We start from the raw sequence: 15,522 nt of genomic DNA, 5'->3' as shown, positions 1-15,522 counted from the left end.
AATATTAAAGTCACATATCTATTTAGGATTCTGTGATAAATGTTACCAGCTTTATCATTTTGTAATTATCATCCTTTCTTTGCTGAAGAATCCACCTCATATCATGAGATCTGTATTGCTTCAAATTTTTAAAAATTATGTAAAGTCATGTATCAATGCAAACCTTACTGTTGCATGTGGTAAAAGACATTGGTCATAATCTTTTTCCTGATAGATTTCTTTTGAGTTTTCCCAAGTATTGGAATCAAATGAGTTTTTTTCTAAACAATTTTTGTTTTCCATTTTATATAATATGGGGTTAATGATGATATTGTTTCTGACTCTCCTTTGTCTAGTCAATTTCTCTGGTATTTCTATGTATTTATTGACCAATACCAAATGGTTTTAATTACTGCTACTTTATAATGTAGTTTGAAATCAGGAGATGTTATTCCCCATCTGTTTTTATAAATTTCAATAATTTCTCTTCATATTCTAAGATCTTTTGTTTCTCCAAGTGAATTTTATCATTATTTTCCTAAATTTCATAAAGAATTCCTTTCATGTAGTTTAAAGGTATAAAATTAACTTTGATAGGGGGCAACAAGGGTGCTCAGTGAATAGAGAGCCAGGTGTGAAGATGGGAGGTTTTAGGTTGAAATAGGACCTCAGGTACTACCTAGCTGTGTAACCCAATACATAGTATAGATTTGAAGATTGTCTTGGGTTTTTATTAAAATACAATCCCCCCTTGAAGTGGGTGTTAAAAAACATTCAGTTTAGCTCAGGATGCAATGTTGAGTTTTGGGGGTGTATGAGTCAATTATCAAAAGAGAGAAAAAAACAACCAAAAACATAAGAAAAAAAATTCAAAAATGGGCCCTTATTTGGGTTAATAAATTTCTAACAGGCCCTTGTAAAGGTCCAATTTAAAGTAATTTCTATCCCACAAGTCTGTAGGACAGAATGCAGTAACATTTCACTAATGCAGTAATATTTCCCGTACCCATTTGTAGCCAAGACTACAGGAATTTGCCATAATATAAGAAGGAAAAGGAACTAGAATGCTATTTTGATAGGGAAGTGTCATTACCTCATCTGATTTTTGTCATTCTTATGGAAATAGGGAGCCAGCATGATAGTTAAATTTTGTACTTATATGAGTACTTCACAAAAAGTGTAGATACAAGGAAGTCCTCCAACTTAACGTGTCAAGCATTGCAACCTCGAGTCCACATTAGTATTTCCTGTGTGCTTTTTGGCACAATTCAGGTTAAGTCTGTGCCCTTGTTTTTATCCCTTTTTCTAGAATCATACATAAACATGAATCATAGTCCCATAACATTTTATCAATAAATGGCAGGTTCCCATAGTTTAAAGCTTTGGGGTATGCATTGATATTATAGCAAGTATATATACATATATTAAATTTATATTATTGCATAAAAATAATATTGATTATATGTACCTTTAGTACAAGAAATAAGAAAAAAGGAAAAAATCAAAATATTCTAATCAAAATTAAAAGAAATGTAATAATAAAAAATAAGGAAAAAATCAGTAATTCAATGTGTCTTCAAAAAACAGTATCTATTTGTCTATGGATCATGTGATAAGGTGCAGTCAATCAGTCTCAACAGAAGATGCTTTCTTCACATGTGAGCAATGAATCCAAGAGTCCTTCTCTCCAACCTTTATAGATATCGGAGTAGTTAACAATATTTGGAATGGTACTTCCCAGGAAGGCTGAGTGGCTCCAGTATGCTTGAAATTCTTAATATATACACTTTATCTCCTGGGTTCAGGTCATGAAGAGAAAAATCTAGTGGTACAGTTTTACAGCAGCTCCGGATACATGAAGTTCATGTAGTGTGTACTGTAATTCCTGTATATAGTAAGCAATAGTAGTGTCTCCCCCTAATAGTGATGTATATGCAGGGGAAAAAGGTTTAGCTTGTATAGGCGGATGTCCAAAAAGCATCTCAAATGGTGAGATGTGTAGGTCTCCTCTAGGCCTGCTTCTAAGATAAAATAGGGCCAGAGGGAGAATTTCAGGCCATTTTAAATGTGTCTCAGTGCATAATTTTCCAATCATAGTTTTAAGTTCTTTGTTCATCCTCTCCTACTATTTGGAGGGGAGATAAAACTGAAAAAGGTTAATTAATATCAACAAAATCAATATAATCTAAGAAGAACCACCTTCATTATATTTGAACGTTCCTTGGGCATCTCCCTGAAGGGCATTAGCACCTCAAGTATTTTTTGGACAAGCACCATTTTTTATATATTGTTGTTGGGCATTGTGTTGGGTATTATAATCTTCTTCATTTGGAGCACTGTCATTATTTTCCCAATTCCTATTTCTATAATTTTGGTTTCTAAAGTTTTTATTTCTATACTCATTATTATAATTTCTAAAATTTCTAAAATTCTGGTTTCTATGATCATTATCATCATTTCTATAGTTATTATTTCTAAAGTTGTTATTAAACTGCTTATTCCTTCTGATAATTGTGAGAAAAGTTCTACATTCTATCAGTCTGTGGTCCTTCTTCCCACAGAAGTGGCAGTTTACTGATTTATCCGTGGATTCCTGCAAAGGGGCTATGGTTTCTCTCTTATTTTTCAATTGTCTCTTTAACATTTCAATTTCTTTCTTTAAGTCTTCCAATAACATATTGTGTTCCTCAGGTCTTTTTACACGACCCTCATAAACATAGGTTGCTACTCTCCTCAATTCTTCAAGGTCCATAGAGTCCCAATTAGGACAGCTAGTTTTAAAGTAGTCTTTTACCACTGAACAACAATTCTCAATGAATTGCCTATGTATTTGCCTAATGTCCCTTTCTCTGGATAAATCAAGGTCCATATATGTATTTCCTACATCAATAAGTCTGTCCATAAACTGGGAGGGGGTCTCATCAATTTCTTGTCGGGTTCTTTCAAATTTTGACCATTTTTCAGGTCTATCACAGAAAGCTCTCATAGCTGTAAATAATGGTTCTCTGGCCTGGTTTAGTTTTGTGTGATCTAGCTCAACTTCGGGTTCCAATGTGGATCTTCAGTTGGCCAATAATGTCCTTTCTTACCTCTCTTCTGATTAGCCAGCGAGATGATATTATTTTTCTCTCTGTTAGAAATTTATCTAATAAATTTTCAACATCCATCCAAGTGGGGTCAAAAGTACTGAATATGTTCTCCAATCTTTTTATAATTAATATTGGTTCTTCCTCAAATGATGGAAGATCTTCCTTAACTTTATTTAAATTCAGGGTTAAAAGGTGTGTGGTGTCTTATAGTTTCCAGTTTTAGTAAAAGTGGGTACTTCCCTTAAAGGAAATAACTTATCTGAATTATTTGGTATTCCTGTATCTGTTTCTAGGCTTCTTAATCCATTCTCAATGGTATGAGAAAGAGAAGGGTTGGGCACATTGAGGTAGAGAGTTTGTTGTCCCATAGTTCCAAAAGGATCAGAGGTAGGAAGGATATGGAAATTGAATTGGGCAGGGTGGGAAGGAGGGGCAAAGGAAGAAGGGTTAGTAGCTGGGGGAAACATACTGAGGTGTTAGGGTTGGATGAATGAGTAGGGTGTGAACTTAGGGTGGAGGCATTAGGATGGTCAGTTTGGAATTTTACAAGTTTGTTCAAGGAGCTGATGAGCCAGTTGTTAAGTACTTTGTGAACTGCCTGTAGCCACATATTTCTAAAGTAAAAACGTGGGGAGCAGGACAAGGCCAAAAGCTTTTCCCAGGTTTCCCTTAATCCTAATTTAGGCAGTTGTTCCCTAAAGGAAAGGATATTTAGAAACAGCTCTCCTAGCCAGGACCTTAGGTCCCTGTTACTAAGATTTAAAACAGCTGTGATCTATTTAATTTAAGGAGAAATTGAAATGTTTTTTACTCACCCGCTCTTGCAGCTGTGTTTTGAAGCAGAGTTAGCACATTTAAAATGACTGACTGACAGAGCAAGTAATAAAGAGAGAAAGGAAAGAGATTTCACAGAAATTTTCAGGGTTTTTGTCATAATCTTCTTGGTCAGCCATAAACTATAAACACGAAAATGTGGGTTTCCAAGACTGTGAATTGCCAAAACTGTAAAGGTTTTGGCCAAACTGTAAAGATAATTTTTAGGGTCTTGATTATATTAAAAATAAGTGGTTGCCATGGGAAAATTCCCAAATATGAAAATACCCAAGTCAGCTGGGTTTTATGGAGATTTTTAATTAATACAAATGAAGGAATTAAGGGAAGGAGAGAAAGAGAGAAGGAAAGAAAATAGTAGAAAGAGACTAGGTCAAATGGCCCAAGTTTCAACCTAAGGGAGACGAGTCAGCCTTTATCACTCACCACAAGATTGTCTCAAGCAAGCTCTAAACCTCCGAATTCCATCTCCAACTACGAACTCCAACTACTCAAATTCAATAAGTCCCTTCCTTTTAAAGAAATTTTCTCTTATGTCACCTCCCCTAAATTTTCACATCTACCAATCACAGTAGATGCTTTTTCCCAGGACTGCCCATTCTTAGTTCTTACCACTTTTTAGTTCTTACCTTCTCTGGGTAGACTAAAACTTCACACCTCTTTTGTTAAGCTTGCCTTTTGTAAGTTGCTTGACCTTTTAGTGATTAATTTAATCTTTATAAGTACTTAGCACCCTTTTGTATTAGATCTAAAAATAGACCACCTAGCTTAGGGTTTTTGCTTCACTATAAGTATGAGTTGGGGAATTTTCATTGTTCAATCGGGAATTTGCAACTTTATCTACCCCTAAGGCACTGTCTGATCAGGGTGGAGTAATTTTAAAGTTCTCAATACACAACTGACCAAATACCTCCATTGTAGAAAATGGGCAATCGCTTAATCAAATCTTCTAAATTAGAGTCTGAGCAGTTTTAAGATTTACCGATAGAAGATAAAGGTTTAAAATAAGTTAGCTTTGATAGTTTTACTATTTTTATTACATTCATACAGCTCAGCAACTATCAATGAATATTCCTACAGTTTTTAAATTGTTTATTTCTTTAAGGAACACTTTGCAGTTGAATCTATAATTCATGTGCTTTGCAGATTGATCCTCAAATACATGACACATTTTGTAATTACTCAAAATATATACTATGTAGAAATGTACTTGATATTTGAGTTTATTTTGAAATCTGCAAGTCTGCTAAAGTTATTTGTCTCAATCTATGTTGATTCTTTAGAGATTTTTCCATTATAAATAATAATATAACCAAAAAACAGGAAAATTGTTAACTCTTAATTAACTATTTTATGCCTTATTTGCTTTCTTATCTTATTGTTTTGATAGATTCCCAGAATCAAATAATCAAATATAAAATAATAAATGTACTAAATAATAATAAGAATTTTCATTTTACTTCTGTATTTCCTGGAAATTTTTCTATCTTGTCCCATTGGCATATGATGGGTACTTGCTTTTGGTTTTAGATAGATATTTTTTTCTGATTAAAAAAAGTTATTTTTATGCTGATACTTTTTATTTTGCAGGGGTTGGTCAAAAATGAGTATTATAATTGTCAAAGGATTTTTCCATATATATAAATAATCATATGGTTTAGTATATTTTTTGTTTTTAATATGCTGTTATGTTGATTGCTTATCTGATGAGCCAGTCTTAAAGTTTTGAAATTAATTCAATTTGACCATAATGAATGATTGTTTTGATAAATAGCTCTGGTCTGTTTGACAGAAATTTACTCAAAATTTTTCAATTTCTTTGACAAAAATTTACTCAAAATTTTCAATTGATATTAATAATAATAGTGATCTATATTTTCCCATTCTACCTATTATTCTTCCCTGGTATAGGTATTAGCCCTACCTTTATCTAGATAGACAAATATCATAGGTTACTTTCTTTTCCCAAATTTTTAGAATAATTTACATAAAATTGATACTAACTTTTCTTTACAGTTTGATAAAATTGTCCTGGGAGAGGGATAAGGAATACTGAGCAAATTATAGTGATATAAAAAAGTAAAAGAAAATACTACCAACTTTTTTTTGTTTAGATGCTGGGAATGGCTCCTCCCCTTAAGGAATTTCACTTTCAATGGGAAGAAAACTCCTCCATTTAATCATATATTTAGAAGCAAGTATAACACAGAGAACAGCTTGCAAAACAAACCACTTTAAACTCTTTTCAAGAAACTTCAGTGCCTTCATATTAATTGCCTTTAAGATAAAAATACAAACTCCTAACTAATGGCTACAACTCTAAATCTGGCTGAAACCTCCATTTCTGGAACTATAGTACACTTGTCATCCATTCATGAAACCTTCATTCCAGACAAATGGCAATACAATTTGACTTTTGAAAACAACATGCTATCTACCATCTCTATGTCTGAAAGTACTCATTAGTGAAATAATGCAAAGGAAGAGCATTGGACCTGGAAACAAGAAAGAACCAAGTTCAGACCTTGTCTCAAATATTTAATAGTTGTTTTACCCTAGGGAAGTGACTTAACTTTTATCTACCTCCATTTTCTCAACTATAAAATGGGGATGATAACAGCACTAACCTCACAGAATTGTTATGAGGATATTGTAAACCTTAAAATTTCTTAGACTCATAAATGTTGGAAATTTCACCATTGGGAAATTTCATACTTGAAAAATTTCCTATTGATAGTGGGTCTTGGCTATTAGAATGTGAACCCCATTGGCATGGGAGGTTCCTCCTCCTCCCTTCTTAAGATTACTTTAGGACAGAAACCTTTTGCTGAACAATGGAAAGGACTTTGACCTATGCTTAAGCATAGAACAGGAATTTCTTTGAGTCATGATTGATTTTAGAATTGATACAATGGAGATACTTGGAATGACAGAACCAAGTCTAGGAAATTGCAATCTCTACCCTACTCAGTCCTAACAGGATTTAGGAAGGGCTGCAGCATTGATCAAAATTTAATTATTCCAATCTCTACCCTACTCAGGGTAACAGGATTTAGGAAGGGCTGTAGCAAAAGATCAAGATTTAATTATTTGAGAATATGACCTCCAACAGACATGTGCAAAGCCACAGACCTCTGGGCGGTCTTGGGTTAAGCTAGAGCCACCATTGGCACAGGGAAAATGATGGACAGTGATTGGTAGATGTGAGAACTGAGGGGAGGGAACTTGGATGGTTTCCTTAAAGATAGAGGGGTCTGAGGACTGAAGGTGTGGTTGGAGAGTTTTGGCTCTGAGTGGTTGGAGAGGTGCTCTGAGAAGCTTGCTCTGAAGGAAGCTGGAGGTGGAGGCCCCGGAGACTGTTTCTCCATTTTGGTCACGTGAGTAATAGGGACTGATCTCCTTTCTTTGCCCCAGCTATCTAAGGGCTTGGGCCTTTTGGCCCAGCCTAAACAGAAGGGGTATTTAAGCCCTATTCCCTTCTCTCCCCTTTCTCTCTCCCTCTCTCTCTATATCTCTAATTCCTTTCTTCCTCCTGTTTGTAATTAAACTCTATAAAAGGCTGACGGCTGACTTGAGTTTTCATTTAGGAATTACATAGCTGAATTCCTTGGCGAACTTAAATTAATATATATCAGTCTTTTAAAGTGATTTCCTTGTCACATTGTGGCGACCACGAAGGGACATATATATATATATATATATATATATATATATATATATATATATATATATAGCACTTAGCATAGTGACTGGTAAACAGTAGTGCTTAATAAAGTTTTGTTTCTTTCCTTTTTTTCCGTATTTCCTTCCTCATTTCCACTTCTCTGAATTCCTAATTCAAAACACAACTCAGATGCTACTTCTATAAAATCTTTCCAATTCCTCTACATCTAAAAAATACTTCTTCCCCCCTCAGTTATATAGTTCATTTGTTAATGAGCAAGGGGACTGAGTACTGCACTGGAATAATTGGTTTTTTATTATTTTGAAATACACCTATGGTGTAGTATTCTACTACCATGTGCATATAATTTATACTTGTGCAGACTATTACTAAAGTTCATAAAGTGTTTTCATTTTGTTAGTAGAACTTCCCTAATAAACTGACTTGAGTTTAAAATATACACCAAAAGAAGTAAGGTACGATTATAGACTAATCAATTAAAATTCTTTAAAATTTTCTTCATGAAAAAAGAAAGGGCAGCTACATAACTTATGGCCATGATTTTCTAAAAGACTCACACATCAGCCATATATAATAAGAGCATCCTGAACCACTGAGAATATCCTGCCCAAATCTAAGACCTGAGCCTCTCTCTTTCCTTGCCAAAATAATAAATGCTCCCACTAACATATTTTTTCAAATTCAAAAGTTAGAGTCACATCTAATAAACAAGAAAGGCCATGAGAAACTGAAAAAAACTAAATACAGCTGGAAGTCTAGATGTTTTACAAGTCTGTTTAACAGCATCCATTAAGTTCTATTCTATGAATAGAGTCCATACAGCACACAAAGTGAATGCCAGCCAGTCCAACAAACAGCATTTAGTCTTTAACGCATTTTGTACCTTTATTCCATAATGTAAATTTTACCTTATTTTTTAACACTGCCCAGGAGATTGCTTTGCTCTGTAGCTCACAATTAAAAGGTATGCTGCTTTATGTTCCTCAGAACTGCCATCATAAATCTAATGATATTATCAGAATATAATTATTGAATCCAAATTTATTCTCATAAAATAAAAGAATTTCTAAGTAACAACAGGTAAAAAATGATAAACTAAAACCAATCTGAGTAACTATTATTTAACACAGATGGGATGTAAAAAAAAATGACACAGTAGAATTCCATTAAAACCTAGTAAAATGGCCACTAAGCTTTTTATGAACTTCCCAAAACTTGTTAAAAGTATTGTAATAGGTATTATTATTGTTAGTGGTCCCACAATTAACCTATGAGAAAATCCCTTGACCAATCATACAGAAAAACTATGGGTCTAAATAAGTAGGACTATTAGGGGCCCAAACAATTTTTTAGAAATCAATTTTAAAAAACTCTACAGAGAAAAGTAGGAGGTAGAAGATAGCATTGGTTTACTCGGGCCTTTTTTTTTTTTAAATGAATCACTAAGTGAAAATTTGTAAAAGTTATCTTTGCAATTCTTTCCTTGGTAAATGTTACTGAATGCCCAAAATAACTAAAAAAAATTTACCGTATCATAATAAAATCAATAAAAATTATTTGAGAATCCTATAAGCACATTTTATAATCATATAAATATTAAGGTATTGGTAAATTTGAGTTTTGAGAAGAGAAGAGGCGGCATGGGGAAAAAACATACTTTGCCACAGAGGAAAGATTCAAAAAATAGCAAAGAATAATGAATATACTCAAAAAAAACAAAGAACGGTTCAGTCAAGAATTAATCAATAAACATATACTCAGTACCTATTATGCAAAAAGAACTAGAGATAAAAGCTGGACATACAAAGAAAAGCAAAAGAAAATCCCTGACTGTAAGAAGCTCACAGTCTAAAGGAGAGGTAACATGCAAACAAATATGTAAAAACAACATATATATGAGATAAATGAAAAAAAATAAAAATAAGGAAGGCACTAGCATTAAAGGGAATCAGGAAATGCTTTCTATTAAAAATTGATTTATTGAGAAAAAAATTCAAGAAAACTACAATGAGTATTCTGAAAGGAATATGAAACTGGCCAGTGTCACTGAATAATCGAGAACATAGAGAGTACATAGGGAGAAAAGTTGTATTATATATATAAAAAGCCTGGCAAATAACAGAGGGCAAATTGGGCCAGGTGGTGGTCAGAAACTAAGTGAAAGTAATACACAATAATGATAATAGGGTAAAAATATTTTATAGATCTCTAATAAAGGTCTCATTTCTCAAATACATAGAAAATACATTAGAATATAAAAGTCATTCCCCAATTGATAAATAGACAAAGAATATGAATAGGTCATACAAAAAATATTCTCATTCACTATTAATTAGAGGAATGCAAATTACAACTCTGAGGTTATATACTCCACACCTATCAGATTGGCTATTATGATAGAAAAACAAAATGACGAAACATGGAAAGGATGTGGGAAAACTGAGACACTAATGCACTGTTAGGGGAGTTATGAACTGATTCAAGCATTCTGGACAGCAACTGACCTAAGCCAAAAGGGCTATAAAATATTACATATTTAAAACAGCTCTTTTTATGGGGCGAAGAATTAGGAAGTGAAAAATTGTTTAGCAATTAGTGAAATAGCTAAGTAAATTATAATTTATGATTACAATGGAATAATACAGTGCTATAAGAAATTTTATAACAAAATTCTCTGACAAAGCTATAATTTCCTAAATTTAAAAGGAACTAAGTCAAAGGTACAAGAAATCAAGCCATTTCCCAATTGACAAATGGTCAAAGGATGTGAATATGCAATATTCAGATTAAGAAATCAAAACTATCAATAATCACATGAAAAAGTGTTCTAAATTCCTCTTAATTAGAGAAATACAACTTTAAAGTATCACCTCACATCTAGCAGATTGGTCAATATGAAAGTAAAGGAAAATAATAAATTTTGGAGGGGATGTCGAAAAATTGGGACACTACTAGTGGAGTTGTGAACTGCTCCAACCATTCTGAAAGGCAATTTGGAATTGTGCACAAAGGGCTTTAAAAGAGGGCATACCTTTTGATCCTGCAATACTACTATTAGTTTGTAACACAAAAGATAATAATGAAAAATGTTAGCACAAAAATATCCATCACCTCAATCTTTGTGGTGGTAAACTACTGGAAAATGGGAGAACAATGTCCCTCAACTGGAGAATAGCAGAACAAATTGTGATATATGATGGTGATAGAATACTACTGTGCTTTAAGGAATGGGTGAACTGGAGGATTTCTATATGCTCTGGAAGATCCTCCAGGAACTGATGCAGAGTGCAGAACCCAAGAGAACATTGTAAACACTCAGTGAAATATTGTGGAACAATCCAATGTAATGGACTTTGCAAATACCAAACAATCTCAAGGGACGTAAGAGAAAGAATGCTATCCATATTAAGAAAAAGAATTGTGGGAGTAGAAATACAGAAGAAAAACAAATGACCAATTATTTGTTCATATGGATATGTGATTGGGAATTTTGGTTTTAAAAGATTGCTCTATTTGCAAAAATGAATAATATGGAAATAGGTATAAGGGATAACAACATCTATATAAAAAGTGGAAGTGCTTATTGGATTCAGGAGGAGAGAGGGAAGAAAGGAGGGAAAGAAAATGAAATCTGTAAATATGAAAAGAATTTTTAAAAATAAAATAATTTTTAAAAAGATTATTTTATAGTGTGTAAAGGAAATTTACCCTCCACTCCTTTTTTCTGGGGTCCTGCAGGTGACCTCATCTCCTGTCAACTACTTGATCCAGAGGCAAGGAGTATAAATGAAGGAAATCATTGAGTGAATTAGGGCACTAAATTAGAATGGCAGCCAGAAAAAGGCAGCAACAGAGTCAAGAGATCACTAGACAGGGAGATGTCCCCTGCACTGTTGGGGAAATAGAAAGCCAAAGTTGGTTTGAGATGTGATGTGTGAGAGTTAGTGAGCAGAGATATGATTTGACAAACTGAGGCAATAAGAGATTTCATTCTCTTCTTTGCTGTGTTTCTTGCTGGCTGGACATTCTTGTATATACAGAATAGAAAGTTAAATGGAGCAACAAAGAAACTAAACTCTCTCATATTTTTCCACATTTTTCCCTGCTAAATTTGATTTAATGAAATTATTAATTTATGGCGAGTCTCATTCTTTTCCCTCTTACAATGGTTCAAAAAGATGAAGGGCATGGTTTCAGAGAAAAGCTGGGGTACACGAGCATGAATTAATACAAAAAAAAATGAACAGAATTAAAAGAATATAAAAGAGAACAAAAACACTATAAAAATGAACAACTTTGAAAGTTAAAAGAATACTGATTAATTAACTATCCAAACATCACTTCAGATTGCTATAGAAAAAGAATACTATCTCCTTCAAAATGTGAAGAATGAGCCACATTTCTAGACATTTTTTTTATTATAGAAGTAATAAATTGATGAACATTTCATGTAATAGTTTTGCTTTCTTACTCCTCCAGGGAAGAAGTGAAGAGCAGAGAAAATACATGTTTGTTAATTGGAAAAAAATTAATGGAGAATTGGTAATAAATTAAACATTTATCTTAGTGATAAAAGACAACTTGGAAAACAATGGTAAGAAAAGTCATACTGTCTGAAGACAATTTGCTGATTTAGTCCAAATCAGAATTCCATTTAATAAAGTAGGATTCCTTAAAAGATGAACATTCACTTCAAGTCATTCACCTTCATAAATTAACAAAGCAATGGCTAGAAAAACTACTCACCACTTGTGTTAAAAGACATACAGCAAACAGGCTTTTCATGGGCTGGGAAATGGGCCACAATGCCATCTCCATCAGAGTCTTCACTTACCAGCACCTACACAAAAACAAAGAAGAGAAGGCAAATGAAACATTTCTTGGATAACAAAACGGGGACAAGAATTGTCTGATTTCATGGAGGGGCCCCATCCCAAAACAACCAAAACATGAACTCTTCTTAACATATAATTACTTTTCAATACAGAAGTGTTATGTACCTCAGCCTGGTCACTACAGGAAAAAAGATAAGTATTATCAGCCTTAGTGCAGTAAGGAAAAAAAGTTTGGTGTATATAAATGGAATAATTCATTGTGTTTTACCTTCATTTATCTTTAATTTCTAATTTGTGTTATTCTTTAAAGTTTTTAGAAAAATACCACTACTTGAAAAACAGCTAAAATATCCATATTGGCAAGCTTAGACCAGACCTGAGGATAAGAATCTATACTCCCATGTTGTCTGAAAGATTCCAACGAATGATTTAAGTAGTGATCATGTGATTCAATTTCACAAATTTAAAAAATGGAGCAAATTACATTAAAAACATATATGGCTTTCAGGAAAAAAACTAATATTGACACTAATGAGTATGTCTTTAACCATAAAACTGGTATGGCAGAAGACAAGAAAGGAATGTGCCCAAAATAATAAACAAAAAAAAATAAAAGTACTCTGAGTTGAGAAAAGATGTCAGAAGTTCATTTATTGTTAAAATGGATAAATCATACAATAAGCATAAATCACAAGTTCAATTGAAGAACAAGAATTACTTGGCTTTATATTATTATATGCAAATAAAATGTTTCTCTATTTCTCCCACTCCTAAACCAAGATAAAAAAAATACAATAAAAACCTCTCAGAAAATATGCATAGAAGAGCAAAACAATTTCCTCTATTAAACATGCCTGAAAATGTTTCTCTACGATATAAGTTCATCACCATTGTAGCAGAACACTTTTCATCTTTAGTCCTATGGACACATGAAATTATCATTGTATTGATTAGAATTCTAAAGTCTTTGATGTGATAATTGTTCACCTCCTACTCATCTAGCACTTCACATGAAATATAGTAAGAGCTTAATAAATTTTTACTGATTCTCAGATTGACTACCAATTGCTATCTTTTATTTCAGAGATCATTACAGTTTTGCCTAAAAACACCAATTTCATCATTTCTTATAGCATAATAATGCTCCATTAAATATTTATTTAACAATATATTTAACCAAGCCATAATTGGAAGACAAACCAGTTGTTTCCAATCTGGTGAATACAAAAAGAAGTGCTATAAATAGTTCTATATGTAAAGTTCATTATTCTTTGATCTCTGGGGAACAGATATATAATAGAAGTATATCTGATTTAAAAGGTATGAAAATTTTATAAATGTTGGGGAATATTTTTAAATGAATTGCCAGAATGGCTGGACAAATTCACAAATTACAATAATTCAGGTGTACCCGTATACATGTAAACCCAAAGTTCCTCCAACATTTATCATTTTCCATTTTTTTCCTTCACATCTTTGCAAGTCAGATGGGTATTAGACAAACTTATAATGTGCATTAATTTCCATTTCTCTAACTATTAATTCAGGAACGTTAGGTGGCACAGTGCATAGAGTGGCAGGCCTGGAGTCACAATGAATCTTGACTCTTTCCTGAGTTGAAACAGGGTCTCAAATATTCACCAGCTGTGTGAACCTGGGCAATTCACTTAGCCTTATTTGCCTCAGTTTCTTCATCTCTAAAATGAGATCTATAAGGAAATGGCAAATAATTCTAGTATCTTTGCCAAGAAAATTCCAAATGGGGTAATAATGACATGGACATGACTGAATGACAATAATTACTGGTTCTTCAAATGCATTTTTAATATGGTTAATGATAGCTTGGATTTCATATTTGAAAGCTACAAGTTCCAGCACTTGATCAATTAGTGTTTAGGGAATGGTTGTACTTTGGTAAATTTGTCAGTTCGCTATATATTCTGAATTTAAAATATCTATCTAAAAATTGCTACAATGCTTCCCATCAAATTCTAAAATTAGATTTGTTACTACAAAAATGGTTTATTTAAATAAAATTAAAATTCTCCATTTTATTTTGTGTGACCTTGTCTCATTCATATTTCAAATATTCATTCTAAGCTCCATCAAAAAAAACTTTCTGTCATTCTCTTTTAGGGCTTGCCCCAATGATTTTTCCTTTACATTGAACCTCATTCCCAGAATGATGCAAATTATTGCACCTGTTAAAGTAGAAATTGCCTCATGGGGGGGGGGGCAGCTGGGTAGCTCAGTGGATTGAGAGCCAGGCCTAGAGACCGGAGGTCCTAGGTTCAAATCTGGCCTTAGACATTTCCCAACTGTGTGACCCTGGGCAAGTCACTTGACCCCCATTGCCTAGCCCTTACCACTCTTCTGCCTTGGAACCAATATACAGCATTGACTCCAAGACGGAAGTTAAGGGTTTAAAAAAAAAGAAAAAGAAAAACGAAATTGCCGCATGTTAGGAGTCCCTCCTCTACCACACACCTGATTATTCAATCAAACACAGATCAATCCTATCCCTTCATTATTCCTTTTCCACATGTGTCTAAAAATCTTGTCCCTAAGTTCATACTCTCCCATTTCTCCAAGTGCCAATCCCTCCCATAAGTTCCAATTTTCCCTAACTCTCACCATCTAAAATGTAGGACAGTAGACTTACAGAAGTCCTCCTCTGTCCTCACTTACAATTTCTCTTTACCCATATAAGAACAGATATGAATTCATATTCCCTTCTCCATTTCCCAGGGAGGGAATGAGAAAGAAAGCAAATATTTCTTCATTTTAAAAAATTTAATTTATGAAAATGAAGGAGGTGCATGAGTACCTTTGTTCTAGAACAAATATAGAGGATGGAAATATGGACTTCTATTATGTAAATATTTGACTTTTTAAGTTTATAAATAATTCACTGAATTAGTTCGAAAGCCATTGTATTTATCAACGTATGGTGATGCACTTCCTTCCATTTTCTAATCTACATTAATTTAAAAAACTATCATTGATCTTTTTAATCGGATCATTAAAAGAATACTCACAAAGAGACAAGATAGCAGAATAAATATGAGAACTTATCTGAACTTTCCCAAATTCCCCTCCAAAA

At 33.2% G+C, this 15,522-nt stretch overlaps 1 protein-coding gene across 1 annotated transcript in view; it reads right to left on the bottom strand.

Moving 5' to 3' along the window:
- The window catches only part of BCAS3 (BCAS3 microtubule associated cell migration factor), a 957,541-nt gene that overhangs the window by 600,683 nt on the left and 341,336 nt on the right, over window positions 1-15,522 (bottom strand). Inside the window, exon 14 of the mRNA XM_056814655.1 lies at window positions 12,331-12,424. Within this exon, the coding sequence (XP_056670633.1) occupies window positions 12,331-12,424 (94 nt within the window). The remainder of the gene's footprint in view (window positions 1-12,330; window positions 12,425-15,522) is intronic.

Source organism: Monodelphis domestica, chromosome 2 (genome assembly GCF_027887165.1).
Source record: "Monodelphis domestica isolate mMonDom1 chromosome 2, mMonDom1.pri, whole genome shotgun sequence".
NCBI classification, from domain to species: domain Eukaryota; kingdom Metazoa; phylum Chordata; class Mammalia; order Didelphimorphia; family Didelphidae; genus Monodelphis; species Monodelphis domestica.
The sequence above is the reverse complement of the archived record's forward strand: the minus strand, read 5'-3'. Positions and strand labels throughout refer to the sequence as shown.